At 50.9% G+C, this 21,094-nt stretch overlaps 1 protein-coding gene across 8 annotated transcripts in view; it reads left to right on the top strand.

The window, feature by feature from the left end:
- Positions 1-21,094, top strand: part of LOC121596353 — a 53,731-nt gene that overhangs the window by 30,463 nt on the left and 2,174 nt on the right. For 4 of the 8 annotated variants that reach the window (XM_041921213.1, XM_041921212.1, XM_041921215.1 and 1 more), the window contains exon 3: positions 16,552-21,094. This exon is cut by the window's right edge and continues 2,174 nt beyond it. In XM_041921213.1, coding sequence (XP_041777147.1) covers positions 16,650-21,094 — 4,445 coding nt within the window. In that variant the 5' untranslated portion in view covers positions 16,552-16,649. Of the gene's footprint in view, positions 1-10,602; positions 10,830-10,939; positions 11,878-13,390; positions 13,765-16,551 lie in introns of those variants that run through there. The other 4 variants (XM_041921217.1, XM_041921210.1, XM_041921216.1 and 1 more) reach the window with 4 other exon arrangements.

The raw sequence follows: 21,094 nt of genomic DNA, 5'->3' as shown, positions 1-21,094 counted from the left end.
ATTCCATTCTTCCGTCGAATGTCACCATTTGTATGGTGCCATCAATTCTATATGCCGCTCAGGAGGGCGGCAGCAGGACAGGCAGGGCCGGGGCCTTCTGATCACTCTCGGGCGGGAGGGGGAGTGGGAGGCAATGAAAAGCCACAGCGGACCTGCTAAACGAGAGCAACCACAAAGGGCGATGCCGCCGCTGGCAAGCATCGGGCGGCGGCGAAAACCCCTTTGGGCCCGGCCCGAAACGGACCTTATCCGCCGATTGTCAATTGCCGCTTTGGTTTTGCGCGATCGAAACGGTGCGCACTCGTGAGAACACGAGCCACGTAGGGGTGAGGCGTTGCAGCAGGGCAGTGGTTCGATGGGGAGAGATGGAAAAGCTTCGCAAAAGTACACAATAAACAATGTCTTTCGCTCCGGGGACGTCTCCTAAATCGTTCAACGCCGCTCGCATGATCCCGCTCGGTTGGAAGACAAAAGAGGGAGGGTGCAGGACACCGCGATTGGTCGGTTGCCGCGTGACGTCACATTGTACCTTTACAACATAAATAGCGCGCGGACACACAGGGAGGGAGAAAATCAGAGGAAAAAATGCCGCCATTGCCAGTGTCGTAACGAGCGGGCGGGTTGGCAAGCGGGGCTTTTCGATTGTTTCGACCTGGCGCGGACAGATTTCGTGATTTCTGTGCGTGTGTGTGCGAGGGAGGTGTGATGAAGTACATCGTTGCACTGTTTGCAACAGGGACAGGGGAGAAAGGGACGCAACAGGACAACAAATGATAACAATAATTTAAGCGTTTTGCGCAAAACAACGAACCCGCAGCTTGTTTGTGTCGCTCACACTCACACACACACATCGCCGACGAAGACGGAATGCTTTGCCTGCTTTGCCTGTCCTTACACCTACACCTCCCCTTGGGCCCTTTTGCTTTGGGGCGGGAAAAAGGCCCAAAGGGGCCCGCGCGGCAAAGTCTGTGCCGCCTTGCGAGCAGGCGAAATCGCCGACCCGGAGACCGCCCTAATGGACATATGTATGGCCGTAAAACATTGATACATCATGTTTCCAATTATGCACACACACACAGGCAAAACGTACACAAACACACCCATAGAACGCGTATGTGAGGCGGGAAAAAATAAAGGTAAATTATAATAAAAACACACAATACGTTGCATTCATCATTCAATAATTGAATTGAATTTAATTGAAGTAGTTTGCAAACTGGCCACCACACCGCCTGGCCGGTTGGGTGGGTTTAGGGTCGGCTCGGCTCGCAGTCCCTGGCGTAAAAGGGATTTCATGATCGAGCGCGCCACCACCGCCACCGTTTTCCCTTGGGGCAGGTTCTCCCTTCTCCCTGCCGACGCGCTGTGGACTAATGTGTGGAAACAAAGCGAGTGGCAGGGTTGGGGGGTTGGGAAAAATCTTCCCAAGCAGCTCCCGTGTGTGTGTCAGCCTGCAAAGGGAAGCGAAGGAATTGTCAGCCGGGCGGAAAATCAACTTCAAAGACACGATGCCGCCTGGGTAGAACGATGGGAAGACGCTCGCGATCGTAGCGATCCCTTTCGGACCAGGAGACAGTTGAGCCGCCCCTTTTGTGTTCGATGGCGATTATGGATTCTTGGCGTGGAAGCGATCTTTGTCCACCGCCCTCCCAATCCCGACGCGAACTGTATGCAAATCCCCGTAACCAGCCCCGTCCATCGAGGGTGTAGATGAGCGGTTAATCCATCCGATGCCAAACCCGGGAATGGTCCGGAGCAGCAGCAGCAGCAGCAGCAACAGTGACTTGGCTCAATTATTAACCCGATAAGATGATGATGGGAACCGTCAGTGAGTGAGAAGCGGGAGGAATCGGCGGGAGTAATGCATTGTCGTTTCCTATTTCCGCGAAATAAATTAACCGCCCGATCGACCGGCAAGCGAAGCGGGTTGACAGTTGAAAGAAAATTCGCAAAAGGGCGCAGTGGCTATGGTTAGCTGTCAGTGGGTGGGGAGGAGCGCATTGAAGGGATGGGTCGGGCACTTGCGCGTCCCGATTGTGGTGACGGTGCGCGGCTTTCGGGACGGCATGCGATGAATCCACAAGACAGATGAATGATTTTTCACATCACGATCATCCGCCGCGCGGTCGCTTTGTTTTACCTAGCCGTGGCGGGAAAACGGTGGTAAATCTATCCGATAGAAGTGGCCAGATCGGATGGATGGAAGCTTAAATGACAGCAGCGGGCCGCACCGGTTCTCTAAGCACAATTGAGTGTTTCTTGCCGTTAAATGCCTTCTACGGCGAGAAGGAATCATTTGGAGAAGCTGATTTGAGGATTAAAGAATCATCGAGCAGATTCCTAGCCGTTTATATAGGGGATTTAACGTACGATGGTAGAGCTAGGGCTCATAGAGCAGTTGGTAGGCGGTATACTTTGCGCAGAACAATGCAATGGATCGAGACTCGGTTGGGATTATTAAGATTTGTTTTGAGCATATCTGTTTAGGGGTTTTTCAGGATTGACATTTGAAATTATATGATGAGAGTTTTCGATATTCTGATGAAGAATATTTGCAAAACTGATTAAAAATAATATTTATATACTTAAAATAAACTTCAAATATATGTTTTTAGCTGACCGATTTAAGTCGCGAAATGTCTAACTTCACTATATAAAGCTCAAGAAAGAGGAATGACTTTGTCGTATTGCGTAAAATCCTACACGCACTTAGGAAACAGACTCAATGTCATAAATAATTCTTTTACATTGTATGTAAACCTTGGTATGCAGAAAGTTAAGAATTGATTTGAATATTTCTAGATGACTTGTGGAGCTTTTTGAGGTCATAACAAGCATGAAAGTATTACTTCTCACTGCCAGACAAAGCTTTGAACCGACGCAAATTTATATTTGCTGAGTAAAAACAGGTTCATCCGCATCTTCCGTTGGATTAGCCGCACTTAGTTGCAGAAAAAAATAATATTATGAATAAAATTATTGCCCCAAACATTGTAACAGCTAAATCCAACCGGCTCCGGGGAGGATTCTGAGTGATCGATGACTTTGAAAAGAAATCTGTTCTGCTCCCATCCTCGCTCCTTGTTGCCCTACCCCTCCTCTGCTTGCACCACGATCGAACAAGATAACGGCACACGAAGGCACGGTGCGATTGGCCGGGGATGCCTAACCAGTTCCAGTTGCCTTTGTAACGATGCACACACATTTCCAAATGTTCGCTCTCATTAAGCCTGGCAGCCGAGCTCTGGGGGCTGCTAAGCCTGGCACCGAATGGACGTTTTCCCGCCCCATTAGCGTGCCCGCAAAGAGCCCTCGCAATGAAACGCAAATGTTGCCGGATGGTGTGCCGCGCGGCCCTCCCGAACGACATGGCAGACAAGGGCGGTCGGATCTGCATACATGGGTGAAACATAGCAGCAGCAGCCAGCAGCATTGCGTGAAGAAGTGTCAGCTTGCAATTGTGGAAAGGGGAGGATGGGGCCGGGTTTGGTGGGTACAAAACCCGGACCTCGAACAACAACACGCCAACAACAACATGCTTTATCGAGTAGGATCTAATCCATCGTCATGTCATGAAATAATCCCGTTTACAGCGAAATGATTATCTATTTATAAAAGGCACCAAAGGCATACCACAGCACCAGCGAGGCTGTGCCCTCGGGGGGAGAGAGGGAGCGAGAGCCTTCTGCCCAAGGGAGAAGGGGGAACCGGGTGTCCAAGTCACCTGCGGATGGGCTAGGATCGGGCTGCAGCCTGCAGTGTGGCTTTATCTTTTCGCACTCAATTTTGCTTAAACTGTTCCACGGACTCGAACGGTGCGTCCGGGGCTGTCCGGTTGCAATCGGGCATTGCGCCTGCACACACATTGGACCTCGTCAGGGGTTTTGCATGGTCAGTCTTCCTTCCCTGCCTCTCTCTCTCTCTAACATTCTTTCTGTCCTGAAACTGGATCGATGTGGAGCTTTCGTGTGCGCCGGTGCAATGGGACCTGTGTGCCGGACAGCTTGATGCTGGTGCTGGTGCTGAAGCTATTTCCCTGTCATTGTGTGCATGCACACCTTCAAGCGGACTATAGGAGTCCCCAAAGCGTGTGCGTTCGGTTGAATTTACTGTCCAGGTTCATCTCTCTATTTCACTTGAGACACCTCGGCACGGTAGACCGTGCTTCAGCTTGCGCCAATTCCATTGCCCACCATTGCAGGCAACGAGATGCAGCGAAAGAAGTGGAATTACCTCTAACAGGGCCCTAAGAAAGAGATAAAGAGAGAGATAGAAAGAGAGAGAGAAAGAGAGAGATAGAAAGAGAGAGAGAGAGATAGAAAGAGAGCGAGCGCATCTGAGACCAAACCGTGTTCGTCGCTTGCTATCATTTATTTTTGTTTTATGGCACCGTATCGCTTTAACGCTTTCCTTGTGGACCTCGCAGCATCCATGGGCCGTGGCAGGGGGCCGATCTAGAGAGAGAGGGAGCAGCAGAGCAAAATAAAATTCTTTTGTTGTGTTGCGTTGCAAACTGCAACCGATGCACACACATCCCTCTCCGCTGATGAGGCTGGCCGGGCGCATCATCAAGCCATTGCGAACGTATTTTGCATATCGCGGAAGAGCCGGCCATACACTGCGCCTCTGTGTTTGAGCGCGCATGCGAATGCTGTATTTTATTTCTGTTGCATCCATCGTCCTCGGCACTGAGGGAGTTGTGTTTTGTTGTGTGTGCTTTGCGCTTTGCGGATTGCTCATTTCTTCGCCTGCCGCGCGTCGAAGTCCATCGTTCTGATGGTGATTGGGACGGGGCGGGTTTCGCAATGCTGCAAACCCTTGGATGGAAATGGGCATCTTGTAGTTGGAGATCGTTGTTTTCTTTACATAAAACATTAATTGTTTTAATGACCGTTGAGCTAGAAAAGTCTTTCATTTGTTCAATATTTTAGTTGTAATAATTAGAGACTTGCTAGAAAAACTTATTAGAGGACCTGTTGTTTTTTTTTCAACCTCGACCCTCGTTATCTTTCTTTCTCTGTGCGCCTACGAAGAAAGGTAAAAAGACAAAGCAAAGATATTGATGACGGCCTGACGGATCATTTGCTCGTTACACATCCCGACCCGTGGCACCATCATACGCGTCGATGGCAGGATAATGAGCAGTGTGTGTGTGTCCGTAGCCGATCCAAAGCCGGAAACGATATCTATCACCTATCAACCAGTGGCCTATTCCGCTCTCTGCCCGTGCGTGTACGCGACAATTGCGCGTTGCCAAGACAAATGATCAGCGCCCGGAGCGGCGGTTGCGTTGTTGGAAAACAGCCTCCGGAGTAATGGCACACAGCGCGGGCTAGGCTTCCGCCATGCCGTGGCCAAGGAGGGACTACCCTGTACCATGTCGCGTAATCAATACATTGCCTTCCAACACTCCGAATCCCTGCCCCTCTTGGGTGTATCCTTTGGTGGATTTAATTTGTTTGCGTACTCGCAACGGTTGCACGCGTTTCTATCGCCTCCGGGTGATCGTCGAGCGTCGAACCTCCGACCATCGTGCTGGGTGCATCGTGGACTCAATTAAAGCCTCACCATAATTACATATGAATGTGGTGGCGGCTATCTAAACGCAAAACGAAAATTATTTCGCACCGAAAGAGAAAGTTTTGCGCTGCGGCAGGTTGTCGTCCCGGTTCGTGAGGACTTTCGGACTTTGGGCGAGCGCGCTCTGTTTCGGACCGATTCGGACCGTTCGCGTACCTGTTATGGTTTGGCAAACGGAGACAGGTTCTTCTTAGAGATAGAGAAAGAGAGAGAGATAGATAGGATGACCTGAAAAGCAAGCAGGAAAAACGGAGCACGATCAACCGTTCGGGACACGCAAAGGTAGAAAAGCCGCCCGCGATCGGCACAACCACCCAAACGTGGGGTGCCTTGGGATTCCAATGCTGCGTTATAAGAGAAACCCTTCTTCTTTGCAAGAAGGTGGAGGAAGAGGAGGAGGAGGAGGTGAAATGCAGCCGATGCCTTTGGTAACGATTTTCCATAATTTTCTTCTCCCACCGCAACGGTGTGTCCTCTCTGCTCGTGTCTATTTTTGCTGTCCAAAGGTCCAAAGGCCCTGCACAAGGTGGGATTATTATTATTGTTATTATTATTATCAACCACCCAAGCGGGAGGGAGGCTGTCGTTATGATGATTGTTTGCGCGTTGTTTCTTGTACGCGCATGGGGAGGGGGACGACGACGCCGAGCACACGCGGGAGATCGCGCGCAGATCAGAAGCGGCGTTGCGGCCCGTTTGCGCAAACGCTTCTTCGCTTTGGCCGCGGCTGCGATGATGTCCGGCTGCGTTGTTTATCGCACTGCAAATGGTGCCCGGTTTTTGTTGGAGACTTGGTGGGAAGGGGCAGGTGGGGAAGCGGCGGGCACGCATTTCTATATCGCCGGTCCGATGGTCGGTCCGATGATGGCGAAACGAAAACAAAACGGGAACATAATACATATCTAGATCTTATCGAGCGCGGAAGGTGCGTTGGAAGGAACGGGGAGGCTGATGTTGCTGTCAAGCATCGAAGGGTGGTGATAAAACGGGGGGGGGGGGGGAGTGCGATCTAAGCGGGGTAATATGTGCGTGTGCATGTCCGGGATAAGCGCACCGGCACCGGGGCCACGGCGAAAATGCACATTCCGTCCGTAGTGAGACACAATCCGCGCTGTATTTTTCGCAGCGAACACATTAGAGAGAAGCCATAAAAGAGAGGGAGAGAGAGAGAGAGAGTGACAAACGGCATAGAGAAAGCCCCCGTTCAGGCGAAGGCTGCACGATGAACGGATTCCCTTCGGATAGGTGTGCGGCGTGTTGGACATGGGAAGGAGAGTTTCGCTATCCCCGAGGCCCCCGTACAAGGCGAAACCTGTAAAAATGTGCATTCATAAAATGTGGTCGGATCGCTGGGAGACGGTCCGTCGGTGTTCCAACAGTGGACATTGTTTGTGATGTGGAGAAAGGGGTGAAAATAAAGCTATTATAGGCAATGGTTGTGCACCACGACGAACACGACGAGCACGAGCTGATGGAAGCAGGACACAGAAGCCACAAGCCAGTAGCGATCGGTTGCTTTGGGATTTGGCAAACAACAATTGCATCATGATGAAACAGGCAAATCTTACAATCACAAGGAATGGGAAAGGGTGGAGTGGTGGTACGGGCTTTATCCATTGCGAATTTGTTCAAAACTGTTGCAGCATTCTCTATGGCCGCAAACCGAAAACAGTGCACCGTCTTTGTGTCGGGCAGGCCGGTTTTTGCACACGGTGTGGTGCACCTGCACAGCAACAGGGGTGGCACCTGCAGCTGCAAACACATATACCCACAAATAATGGCAAACGAGTGCAACCGCGCCGAGACAGTTTTATGAATAGGGTTTTGCTTGATTTTGCAACGGCAAAATATGTATAAAACTCCAAACACCGCTCTCTCTCTCCCTGTCTGCCGTGTGCGGTGGTTTGGGGAGCTGTATGCGATGGGGACCAGTGGGAAGGAATCCCGGTTTTGGTTTGGCAAACACGCAGCTGCGGTGCACAGTTACAAAAAAATAAACCCCTTCCAGCGCGATAGATGCAATGCGACAACCACACGACACCGCGAAACAGATGACCAGCTCCAGAGGGGCCTCGGGGGAGAGGGACACTTGGGGAAAGCCCCCGCTGCTGTGCAGTCGATTGTTGCACTTTGTGCATATTTGGGCCTTTCCGTGTGTGTGTGTGTGTGTGTGTGTGTGTGTGTGTGTGTGTGTGTGTGTGTGTGAATGAGATGTTTATCTCGCCCGATCGGGTGCGAGTTATCTAACGCTGTGAGGCGCGTTTTTTGGCGGGGCGATAGCGACGGGAAAGGGCGAGGGGCCTAGCGACATGTTCATCTTAACAAGGGCAATAATTGATCGCAACATCCCAATCATGGCGGAGCTGGAATTGTTGTTTGGCGAGCAAAACGGGCCGGTTGGTTGGAAAGCCTGCGCTCAATTGGGCTTGAATTGGCAGTAATGGTTACAATGACCGTTTGGGCGGGGAAGATGTCGAAATAGACGTCGCTAGGCTCAAACAGTGCTACCAACATAATTCATGTTTTGCCATTTTTATGCTTGAAATAGTGCTATAAATGAAAAGAAAAATGATAAGTAAGTACGGGTCTCATTGTAGTTGCTTGAAAATTTAATCAAATTTCTTGTACAGATACTATTTGTCGTGCTCCTATGTTCAATCGGACCTAAAGATATTGACGATGTAAAGCCTTATTCCGAACTTATTTGAGTATTCCTTCGATCGAAAAAGCAAATACTCTTACACGCTGTATAGAATTATAATTTTAATAACACTGATCTAGACAAACTTTTGATAGTTGGAGAGAACGTGTCTGTTCTCTTACAGATCAAGTTTAATGTATGAAATTAAAGCATAAGTAACTCAATGTGTCACAAAGAACCTTGTAGACATACAGATGTTTTGAACTAGATCTGAAACTAGCTTATCCTGGATGATGAGGAAATGATATCAATGTGCATACCTTGAGTAAAGAAACGTGAATATCATTCGACATCTAATATGAGTCTTTTTTGTATCCAAATGCCAAAGTTCTCAGCAGGATCTTCGTTTCTTCAGGAATTATATCGTGATTACTTCATAATAATACGGGTAGTATTCATTCTTTATACTAATACTTCATGATTCATACTTCATAATAATCCGTACTTCATAATAATACGGATCTTCTTTTTGGATAATATTTTGCTCGCAAAAATAATCGCTATTCGAATTGAGCGAAAAATTGTAGTACAGTGAACCCTCTCTTATTTGAGAGGCGATGGGACTGTCGAATAAGAGGGCTTTTCAAATTAGAGAGGTTAAAAGTGAATTAAAGGTCCATACAAACAAGAAAGAGACAGAACATTTAGTATGCAGCCTTAACTGTTGCTATAGGAAACTTTGCATACAATTGCCAATTTGAGCATACATCATTCAATAACCATGGCAACACCATACACAAATAAGAGGGACACAGATTTCAGAGGTTTTCCAAATTAGAGGAACAAAATGTACTGAAAATCAAGGGACTGTGCAAAATGTTCATATAAGAGAGGTTTTTCAAATTGGAGAGGTGTCAAATAAAAGAGGGTTCACTGTGCAACAATCTAATTTCTGCCACGATAGGGTGATTGGAATGCATTTGGGAAGTATTGGCCCAATTAGTGCGCGACAAATTACACTCAGAAGATCCCAGTACACGATCTAACCGAACGTTAATATTTATAGAACCCAATCATGATTTAGTAACATGGGAAGGCAAGAAAATAGATATTCTGAACCCAAAATGCATGTACGAGCATTATGAAGAGATTCAAATTGTGGAAGATTGTTTCACCAAACAGGTTCATAAAGCTTGAATTATAGTTAATCTGATGTAATCCTTTTGGCTTGCTCGTACGTTAATTCTTTTCGATTAATTTGGAATACAGCTCTCCTATATACTCCCCACGAAGAAGTTGCTCTAGCGGCTGGTAGTAGTTTTTATGATGATTTATGAATTTATTGCCGCAAGAACTGATTTGCAACATTGTAATACAACAAAAGACCAACCTTTGCCTTGTTTTTTGCAATTACACAAATGCCTTGCAGGTAAAACAAACAAAGTTGTAGTTTAAAAACAAAAGTTATCAATAAAAAAACGCATTCCTTTACCGCATAGCGCCTCTCGAAGGCGGCTCTTCCTGCTCACAGAACGAAGGGTCATTAACTGCATAAACTCTGCCACCCAATGCAAAAGAACATTATTAAGCACTCTTGCTTGCAGCACACACAGGAACAGGATACATAGCGACCTCCGTTGCTTATAGCGTAAATTAATTTACCTTTTGTTTTGGACTCCGCTCGGTCGCACTGGCCCTGTTGCACCGGGTCCAGCGACCCATTTGAATTGCAATTTATCGGATTATCCGGGAGCAACGCGGAGCAACACACAAAGAGCCTGCCGAAGCGTTGCCGCGGCACGGCAAGCAAAGGAAAGCGCAAAGGGGGGACAGGTGAAGGGGGACAAAAACAACAAGTGGCTCCCAAGTGCGTGTGTGAGAGCGACATGGTCCAGGCATGGAGAATGGAATGAGCGCAACGGTACGATAAAATGCAAGCATCTACAAGCAGTCGGAGATGCATCTAAGACAGCCTTCCCCCGCACGGGGGCAGGTTCCCTTGGGTGCTAGCTCCGATCCACCCGGACCCCGAAGTGCCTCCGCGGGTTTTGCTGTCGCAGTGACGATGCTACAGGTGCTGCTGCATTGCTGTTGTTTTGGCCTGGCTCGCGTGTGCTCCCTTTGCCAACAAAAAGGGACGTTTGAGGGAGCTTTCGGAACAGGTTTTTGTGCCACGGAAACGCATGGATCTGGTTTTTGCGGCCGTTGGACTCTCTCTCTCTCTCGCTTCTGTGGGATCCTCTCCATTCTCACTGCGAATCACCAATCACGCAAACGCTAGCTGTCTCTTTCGCTGGAGGGGGGGAAGACTCTCACGCTCTCTTGCGCTCATCTCGCGATCGGCTTCTCCATCCCGTGGATGCTGCGATGCATTCTGCTCGAGCGCATTCAGTACGATCGCGAGAGTGCGTGCGCGCGCACACACATACCCAAAGCGCCGACGGTCGAGCTCGAAGCGCCGTCTTGCTGCAAACCGGCTGCAAAATCCCCGCTTGTTCCACAAGAGAGTTTCCGTGTGGCCGAAGAAAGACTGCCAAGTGCCTACACCCGCGCGCACACACCTTTGGATGGCGCATCAAAATTTACAGCGTGAATCATCCTCAGCTGGGTCAGTGATCATTGTCGTCACACGATCGCCGATTGCTAATAGCGTCTCGTAATTCGTGGAATATTCATAAATTGTGCCAATTGTGTGTGTGTGTGTGTGGTGTGTGTGTGTGTGTGTGTGTGTGTGTGTGTGTGTGCGTGTGTGTGTGTGTATGTGCGCCACAAGTCTTGCACCGTTGAAAGTGCATCCGCAGTGGCTTCATTTGATTTGCTTCCCTCCAGGGGCCTCAGGGAAAGGCAGAAGGGGGAAAGAGGGGGGAAGAAATAGTGCAGTGCAATCTTCACTTTCCGGTTCCTCAGCCCTGCCTGGGGTGTGTAGCTGTATAATCGAAAAGCAATTGACCATCGATAACTGGGTGCGAGCGGGTTGCATCGACGAAGAAGACGGCGGTGGAGCATTAGCGCCATCATCATCCTACTCCCTCTTCGCTCCGGCAATTTGTTGCAATAAACCGAGTGAATCGATTTCCTGTGCCCTGTGTGTGTTTGTGTGTGCCTGGGAAGGTGCTGAAAGGGGGGGTCCTAGTAGGCAAGAGAGTGTGACCGGCAGAGCGATTTGTGGCTTGTGATTGAGTGGGCTGTGGTGTGTCCTAAATCGTCCCATTAAGGATAACTCTTCCGGAAAAGTGGCTCTTCCCTCCCAAATTGAATCGTGTATGTTTATATGTGTGTGTGTGATACATCCTGCAAGTGAACCGTCCGATTGGGTTTTGGGCCGTTAGGATTTTAGGCTGCGGATTGCCAAGTAACGCTGGCCTGATTGCCTCTCGGCATGCCTTGGATTCGTGTCCATTGCCCTGTGTTGATTCTGTGCCTGTGAAAATGGGGCAATAAATTTGGGATTGAGTGATTCGATTGAGAAGGTGTCTGCCTGTTCAAGTGCAGTGCAGTGACTGTGCAGCGGTAACATCGAACGGAAATTAATACACTGCTGACCAAGTGCCGTCGGCTGGTGTGCCATCGAAGCAGCATCGAGGAAGACACTGACGAAAATACCAATTAGATGTAAATGTGAAGCGGAAGTGTCATATGCTTGTTATGAGGCGCTTGTGAGTATCATGTTCCGCATAGGTCGGGAGGGTGTTTGTTTATGTTTATGCTGGCGAGAGGAGGTTGAGTGATTGCTTACAAGATTTGAGCTTCTTTTTGTTTGCTGTTGCTTTCCAACATCAAACAGAATAGTATTGGAATGGTGTTATGTCCCCAAAAGTGTTGCACATGCTTCTTGTGTGGGAAATAATTAGAATTCTTGTTTGATCTTGTCCCTGAAAACATGTTGCGCTTTGACCAGAAACTCGAAAACATTCCGCCAGCGAAACATGTTTGCCATTATTATTCGTTAGCTCTTGGAGCAAAAAACAAAAAAAAACTGCCGACATCGTGCACGATCAAAAGCATCTTCTGCAGCGCTTCGGGCAAGCGCGTGCAAAAAAAAAAAAAACAAAAACAAAAAACAAATGTCCGAACATCATCGCTCTCCGTCCGTCTCCACTCCTCCTTGCGAGCCAGCGCGCCTAACACACAAAACAAATGCGCGAACACAAACACGAACCATTGTTTTGAATACAGCGTGTGGATGGCCATCGGCGGCTAGATAAACATCTTATTCTCTTTCGCTAGCAAACTACCCCTTTGAGGGTGAAACGCGCGATCGCGCGCCCGCTCACCCTTCTTCGGTTGCGATCGAAAAACATCATTTTTCAGCACACACAATCATCGTACCGTGGAGTGGAAGAAGAATGGCGAGGCGGGGCTCGTACTTTCGCGTCTTCGTTGTAGGGGGGGGGGGGGGGGGATAAGATCAAACGTGGCGGGTCCGGTCCCGGGGACCCATCAACGTGTCCCGCGGCTTTAAACAATGTGTTGATTATTATTATTCTCCTGGCTCAGCGGCACTCATTCACAGTTGCTGCCGCTGTTGCTGCTGTTGCTGTTGTGCAAACGCATCCGGGCGACGCATGTGCGATGCTCTTGTTTTCTTCGTTCTTAACGTCCCCAGCGCGGTCATCAATTCTTGAGATAGAGCGAAGAAGCAAGCTCGTACGACAGAGCTGTTTTTTTTGTTTCTTAATACACTTTCCAAAACAATTCTGGCCCCGTCTTTCATGGCGATGGTCCTCGTTTTGCTTCTACTGGGGCGGACGAAACGAAAGACAGACCCGCCACTGGGTCGTTTGTGAAATGTGATGTAAGTGGTAGCGTGGCAGGAAAGTGTTACCAATTCCAACATCCTCCCGGGGATCCCACACCCCCGTGCACAACACGAAAGGAAGATCACATCCGCCGCCGTCATCATGTCGCGATGATTGTCTTCACAACACACGCTCCTCACACACACACTGGCCGCTATTGTTTTCGGGTTGGAGTGTGCGCCTCCCGTCCCCCCCAACCGACCACACACAATGGCTGGGGCTGGGGCCACTGGGTCGTATGTTTGTCCTCAAGTGCGGAGGTGGCAAAAGCAGCAACGATCTTTCGTGAAGGGTGATTATGAACATGTAAACGAGTGTAACTGTCCTCCCGAAGGCGACCGAGAACTGTGCCGCCGCTGCCACCGTTGTTTGCATTTCTCTCGTGGTAGCGGGTAAGACAACAAAAGGCCACCACACCGTGTTGAACATCGGCTCGAGAAGCTGACTCGCATCACATCGTGTTTTGTGCGAAAGACAAAGCGTGCAGTGAACGTCGTGCAGCCGTGCTCTAACCGGAAATATTTTCTGAACTAAATGAGTTTAAATAAAACAGATGTTTTCTGATCTGCCTGCTTTGTGTGTGAGTCTGCCGTGCCGTTTGCTCCATGCGAACTCCGCGTGCGAAGATTTGGTAACCGTGTTTTTTTTTCTGTGTGTGTAGCGGCAAAGACGACGCCGCGGCGATACATGCAAGACGACCGAACATTAAGCAGACCGAACCGAAGATGTACTTCACGGCACAAAGTGAGCATTAGACACGGAGCACAGCGACTCGGTTTGGCGCACGTTTGGTTCGGTGGCAGTTCTAGGCCTTTGTTTCGATGGCCGTTGGCACTCTCAGTTGTCTGGTGCGTTTGTCGGGTTGCCGTTGTTTAGTTTACCTTTCGAGTTGACAGGTGACAGGCCCGGGAGCGAGAACTAATGGATATATGCTGGAAGTTAGTTTTGGCCGGGCGATCGCGATGTTCAGTTGCGCATTTCACTCACCATTGCCGAGGGCACAGTGGGATGGTGTTCGAAAGTAGCAAAATTGAATTGCTTATTGAATGAAGTACATGAACGAATTACTCTCATCGTTGTTCTTAATTGCTTAATTTTAAATAATATCATATATAAATGTTAAAAACGAACTCAAATTAGCTGGAGCAGAAGGTGGTTCAAGTAACTTCTTGAGCTATAACTGCTAGCATTGTTTGTCTTTTGTCTGCTTGTTGTTATATATTTTTCCAAAATTGTTCGGTAAAGATTGTTTGCTATTCCTTTGCATTCTTCCGCCAATTGTATGAATTTAAAGACAAAAGATTAAAACATTGTTAACAACAGATATAAACATAGTTTAAATATCAAAACAGAAACTGTAGGAAAGGTTCAAAAACAATATCTAGCATCTATGCTATTGCGCATAGAAGGATCTTGCTAAGAAATTTCACCCCTTTAGGTCTGATTGTTTATTGTATATTTTAATGACATTGATTTAATGATGTTATTGACAATTCAAAAATTGGTAACATCATTTTGAGCTATTTCATTCATCATTGGGAATGTTGTCTTCGAAGAATCAGAATCAGAATTTTTTATGTGTGTTTGTAATTTTGAATTGTTATGATTAGAGTTTTATCTCCGCAATTCATCTCTGTTTTCATTGACCCTGACAAGAGACTGACAATACATTGTTAAGCTGCATGATCTTCAGGGGCGGGTTAAGCATTACGCAAACTATGCGGCCGCTTGGGGTCCCGAGGTCTCAAGGCCCCTCTCACAAGTAAATTTGCTTCTCAATTCTTCTTTAGTTTAGAATCCCTCATACAACTTCTTGCTCGACACTTCAGAATGGCTACAGTTCTGCCACCGTTAAGAGCCTCCAACCCGTGTTAATCCGCCTTTGATGATCTTGATATCTTCTTTTTGTTAGTTATACAGAAAATACATCTCTTAATGGTCTATATTTGTTATAAATCCGTAACTATGGTCAATACATCGAAATAACACTACATGATTTTAGTTATTTTGTTCATGATCGGACAATCCATAGTTGATTTCCAAAATTTTAAATATCTTTCTGGTCCTAAAGACAATCAAAATCTAGACAATTTGCAGGCTTCAATAGATCATTCAACAAAGATTCTCAATTAGGGCCAACTCAGGACGTAAATGCGAAGCATTTGTTGAACGTGTAGTCTAATGATACAGACTTTTTTACAAGGGTTTTCAGCCAAATGATAAATTAAATTCATTCCTTCAGCTCTTGAAATCAAAGAAATTAAACTCCTGAAAACGACGATTCGTACCAGCCTTCAGAATAACTATTCACCCAAAAATAATAAAGTTAATGAGAAGATGTGCTGCAATATCCAAATATCTTTGGATCGGATCCCTTTTTGAAATGCTCCCGTTGGCCATTCCCTAACCCAAAGTGCCAGTGGACGGGGGTCAATTATATCAGCAAAAAAGGGGAGTTGTTGCAACCCATCGTTCGTTTGGGCGTGCCTCCTTTCGTGTGCCTCGCCGAACAAGATAGAGCGGAGAAATTCATTCAACTCCACTTCTGCTGCTGCTGCTGCTGCTCCATTCATTGATATGGTTCAGTCACCGTGTGCTCGTTCGCTGGCTTCCTACTCACTTCAACACAGGCACACACACACCTTGGAACAGGCGTGGAAGGCTATATTTACAACCGGTACAGTTATGCTGCCGTGCCGTGTCTTTCCACCGTCCCGCATCCCTCATCCGTCATCCGTCCCGCAAAAGACGTCGATTGGGAACCCGAGAAGCAAATGCCGAGAGTGTGCACACAACACCTCGCGTACACCCGCGTGGTCTGGCGTGGTCTGGTGTAACCTTCCCTTTTTTGCAGCAGCAGCAGCAGCAGCAGCAGCACGAAACGATACAGTGAATTTGGTGTGCGGTTTGGTCCGCGTGGTGCGCGCAAATGCGTACGCGAAACGCGTGGAAAACGATGATGAAGTGCGTTGATTTTCCAGGCCCCGTCCCCCGCTGCGCTGGTTCAAACCGTCTCCCGATTTGGCGTAAAGGTTTCGGGGCGTAAAGTTTCCGCATGTCATGCTTCTTATGATACATGCGAATAGAGGGAGAGAGAAGGACCTGTCAAGGGCTTTACCGTTCGGGTTTGTTGTGCGTTTGTGCGTGTACGAGTAAAATTAATTTTTGCTGCTTAATGGTGCAATCCTACCCGGCTCACCCTCTCACAGGGCGGTTGCAACGGTGCAGGACGAATGTGAATGAATGCGAATGCGACTGCGGCTTGAATGAAACTCGCTCTTTCGCCCTGGTACGCACGAAACGCTGGAGGCTGCAGTTCGTTGACATTGGTAAAAATAGCTAAAACATCGGGCTGGGGCTACAATTGCATTCATTGCCTCCTCGCAGTGAATTATTGCGTGGAAATGCGACTGAAAAAGAACAACGAAAAGGATCTGTCTCTTGTTTTACACCGTACACAATTAAGCACGTTTTTCGTCCGCATTTAAAACACGTTTCCTTTTGTTTTCTTCCGGCTTTTCTCTCCTGCAGTGCGTCAACCGAAGCGCCCAGCGACCGTCGGGAATGACTTGAGCCCGGATACCTCCCCCCCGTTTTTTAAAGCGAACGAGTCCCACTCTCAGTCAGCCATGGAGAAGAGCCTGCTGGTAGCGATTGCGCTTGGCCAGTACGAGACGGTACGGGCGGCGCTCGAACGGTCCAGCCCCGATCTGGACTACCAGGATGCGGCCTGCGATGGCAACAGCGCGCTGCATCTGGCCGTTCTCGCGAAGCACAACAAAACGCGCCTGATCGAGCTGCTGATCGAGGCGGGCGCCGATTGCGATCTGCGCAACCATGACGACCTAACGCCGGTGGAGTTGGCCCTGGCGAACGGGTCCCAGTATGTGGCGGAGTTTGCACTGTCCCGCGAGCTGGACGGCGTGCCGGATGAGGAGGGGCTGCGGCGGCTGATCCGCCGCGGGTCGGTGGAGCTGCTGCGGATATTTCTGGAGAAGCGTGCGTTCGACATACACACCAAGATGAAACTGTTCGCCTCCATACTGGACGAGCTGAGCGTGAAGGGCGTCCCGATCGAGCGGTCGATGAGCGTGTTTCTGGAGTACGAGCTGATCGCGCACAGCTACGAAGGTCGTCCCGGTGCTGCTGGATCGAAGCGGGCGGCAGTGAAGGGCAAAGCGGCCGCCGGAGCGAACAAAACAGAGGCTGATAGGCGTGTAGAGTTAGTGCTAAGCTATACCAAATACTTGAGCGAACGGTACGACCCGGACAACCTGAACGATCTGGACGATGGGTTCGTGGTGCGGCTGCGGGCGCTCTGCGAGTGTTTGCACTATCTGGACGGGGTGGAGCGTTGGCCACAGCTGAAGCTGGTGCCGGTCGGCGAGCTGAGCTACCTGTGCGGTGTGCTGCTCGCGATACTGGAGAAGAGCGCCGGCTTCGAGATGTACAAGCTCGTGCTGAACAAGCACATGATGGTGCGGTTTTTGCGCGCAGTGGCGCAGGAGCTGGAGGCGCTGGTGCGCCCCTCCAGCGACCACCATCAACCTACCGTTCGATCGTTCCAGTGGACGCCGCAGCTGCTGCTCGATCTCATCGCGTGCATCCGCGACCAGAAGCTGTCACAGTACGTCGCACGAAGACAGCGCGCTTGCGAGGCGCTCCACCGTATCGCCACGTCCAACGGGCCGCTCACGCCCGCCGACGAAGCGCTGGTGCAGCGCGAGCTGGGACGCCGGGAGCTCACCACCCTGCAGGACAGCAAATGGGGCGTCGCGGACTACGTCGCCTATCTGCGGGCCGACCAGCGGACGAGCGCGCTCACGGTCGGGCAGCTTTGGCACCGGACCCATCCGAAGCTCCGCCTCCCGAAGCGACAGGTGGCGTACGTGGCGAGCAGGCGCGAACTGCTCGCGAAGGTTCGGGCCGCCCGCCAGCTGGCCGAGCTGAGCCGCGGCAAGGTGAAGCTGCTCGAGCGCGAGGCCGCCGCCCGGGAGCTGAAGGGATCGGTCGCGTGCAGGACGGTGCGGCGCCGCAATCGGGCCGTGTTCGGGCAGCTGCGGCGCACGTACGAGCAGGTCCGGCAGATGCACACGGTCAAACAGATTGCGTACTACGTGGAGAATGCGCTCGTGCTCGATCTGGACGATCAGGCGAACGCGTCGCTCTGCTCGACGGCGATCCAGCGCGTCCTGCAGTACATTGGGCAGGTTGGGGAGGAAGCGACGAACCTGCGGCGAGCGACCTTCGCCCGCATGCTGACCAATCTGCTCGACCATGTGCTTTCCCCGCTGGCCAACATCGGCACCACACCGCAGCAGGTCGATCTGCGCGACAACTTCACGCCGCACTGTACCGTGGGGAAGTATTTCCTCAGCAAAGCGCTCACGCTGGAGCAGGTCCGCACGATCCAGGACCGGCTGAAGCCCGTCTACCGGTTCTGCCTGTACGCCATCCACATCCAGCTGATCGAGGCGTACAAAACGTTCCTCGGGACGGCTTACCGGTTGCGCAACGTGGCGCAGCTGCGCTCGTACGCCCGCTACATCGGCGAGTACAATCTGCACACCCTGAGCCACATCAAGTTCGAGCACGTGTTTTACGACGAGCGGGAAACGGGGCGCATCGTGCAGGAGCTGAAGAAGATGTACCTCGGCATGGCGAACGAGCTGAAGCTGCTGTCGTTCATCGAGAAGAACATCCACTTCCGGTTCTACCACATGCAGTACCACCAGACGCGGCTGCGCGTCACGCTCGCGAACTTTGCGACCGTGTACCGGGCGCTGAAAGCGAACGGGGACTATGGTTGTGTGCGCCGGCTGGTGCACTCGTATCTGCGCCAGTCCTACCAGAAGTACGACATCTCCCGCTCGATCTCCATCTCGGACGCGAACCTGGCGCTGAAGGAGCTGCTCCGACCGTACAGCAGCTTGAGCGAGAACGAGGAGTCGCTGCAGGTGGTGCGCCATCTCGAGGAGCTGCAGCGTCTGATGGATCCCGATCGACTGTTTGGCATCAATTTGGGGCGCCGGGAGTGTGCTTCGGCGCACGATCCGGCCGCTCGGTACGGCAAGTTTACCCGCAAGATGCTACAAGACCTCAGCGCACCACCGCTCAGCGACGAAGAGTTCGAGCAGCTGCACGAGCGGTTGAGTCGCACGAGCTACGGCAACATCTTCCTGCTCCAGCAGCGCTACAAAACGGTGGAGGAGTTCTTCCGCACGAAAGGAATGCCACTGGAGGCCGGGCAGCTGCAGGCGCATCGAAAACAGGACGAGGAGCTGCTGCAGGAACTATTCGACTCGCGCGTCAATGAGGTGGTGGAAATGTTGGAAAAGTTTGACTGTACCGATGTTGAGACGGTTTCGGAAGCGATCGAGGAACTGCCGCCGGCGGTGCAGTTCGCGCTCGAGTACGGGCTGGTCGAACTGCTCGAAATTCTCACCACGGTCGGGAGAATCGAGCCAATGCACTGGAACTTCCAGTCGACCGTGTTGAGTGGCTGCCGGCTGAAGGGTTTCCTTGCGGGAGGCCATGAATCGCTCGTGCTCGAGGCAGTTACGCGCAAGTCTTCCGCCACGATCTTCCTGAACGTGCTCGCGTTCAAGCAGCGCGCGTTTCAGCTGTACAGCGGTGAACCGCACGCTGGTAGCTGCAAGTCGGTGTCCTGTTGGGCGCAAAAGTACGCCTCACGGTTGCAGTGGATCGAGCAACAGCAAGCCCTGTTCGAAGCGGTCCGATCGGGCAGCATTAGCGTAAGCGCCTTGCGCCAACAGGTCCAGAAAGGAGTGGCGATCGATGGTCAACTGCTGGGCGCACTGATGCCCAACGAATCGTGCCGGTACGGGCTGATCGATGCAGCCATTGCGGGTGACTTCCGTGCCATGATCGACCTGCTGACGGGAGTTCCCCAAAACAGCGAACGAACCCAGCTCCTGCAGTATCTTCTTCGGCGCACTGCAAAGTCTCACTTTTTAGACGAGCGTTTGGAGGAGATGAAAGAGTCGGATCATCGCATGCTGGTGCTGTATCTCTGTCTGTTCCACGGGGATGTGGCGCTGTTCCGGAAGCATCTGAAACGTTTTAACGCGTCCGACGAGCTGCATCTGTTTGTGAACTCCGAGGATCATCGGTTCGTAAGGGAGCTGCTGAACGGAATGCACGACTACGATTGGAGTCGTGCCGATGGGAACGGGATGACCATTCTGCACAAGCTGGTGAACGCAGGCAACCTCGCGGCGGTTGAGCATCTCATCGGAAAGATGTCCCGGAAGCAACTGAACGCTCTGTGCAACATGAAGTACAGCGCACTGAATCTGGCGGCCCGTTTGAATCTGCTCGACATCGTGCGGGTGCTGGTCGGTGCAAAGGTCAGTCTGAACGTGATGAGTGAGGACGAGAAGCTGCCGGTCTACTGGTTGATCCAGTACGGCAATCCACGCTCGGTTGTACGGCAGACGATCGATGCTGCCACCGAGCTGACCGCTTTCTCGGGCGAACTGTGTCTGCTGCACCGGGCGATCGAGTACGACAACGAGGACATGCTGCGGTACCTGATCGAGGAGTGTAAGGTCGATCCGAGCCGCATCTACTCGAACTGCAACAACGTGCTGCACGTGGCGGCCGGGTTCGATCGGTGTCGCATCCTGCGCTATCTGCTGACGCTGCCCGGGCTGCGCAAGATCGTGAACAACTGCAATCTGGTGAAGAACAGTCCGCTGCACGTGGCTTGCAAGGAGGGATACGTACGGTCGGCAAGGATACTGCTCGAGGAGGGCGGCGCCAGTACGGACGCTTGCGGGGAGTACGGGCTGAATGCGCTCGCGTTCGCCCTGTACACGAACAACGGGCGGCTGGTGCGGTGTTTGTTCCGGCAGGAGGCTTCGATCGGCGGTGCGCTCAGCTCCGACTTTCAGCCGATCAATATGGCGATCCGGAATGGGAACTTGCGCATGCTGGAGCTGCTGTTGAGGCGCGGCGTCGACGTGAACAGTGCGCCGCTGTGCTTTATCAACGCGGTGTGCGCAGAGTCGCGCGACATTGTGCGGTTGCTGATCGAGCGGGGCGCAAGGCA

This window comes from Anopheles merus, chromosome 3R (assembly GCF_017562075.2).
Source record: "Anopheles merus strain MAF chromosome 3R, AmerM5.1, whole genome shotgun sequence".
In the NCBI taxonomy this organism is placed as follows: Eukaryota; Metazoa; Arthropoda; class Insecta; order Diptera; family Culicidae; genus Anopheles; species Anopheles merus.
This window is presented reverse-complemented; position numbering and strand designations above follow the sequence as displayed.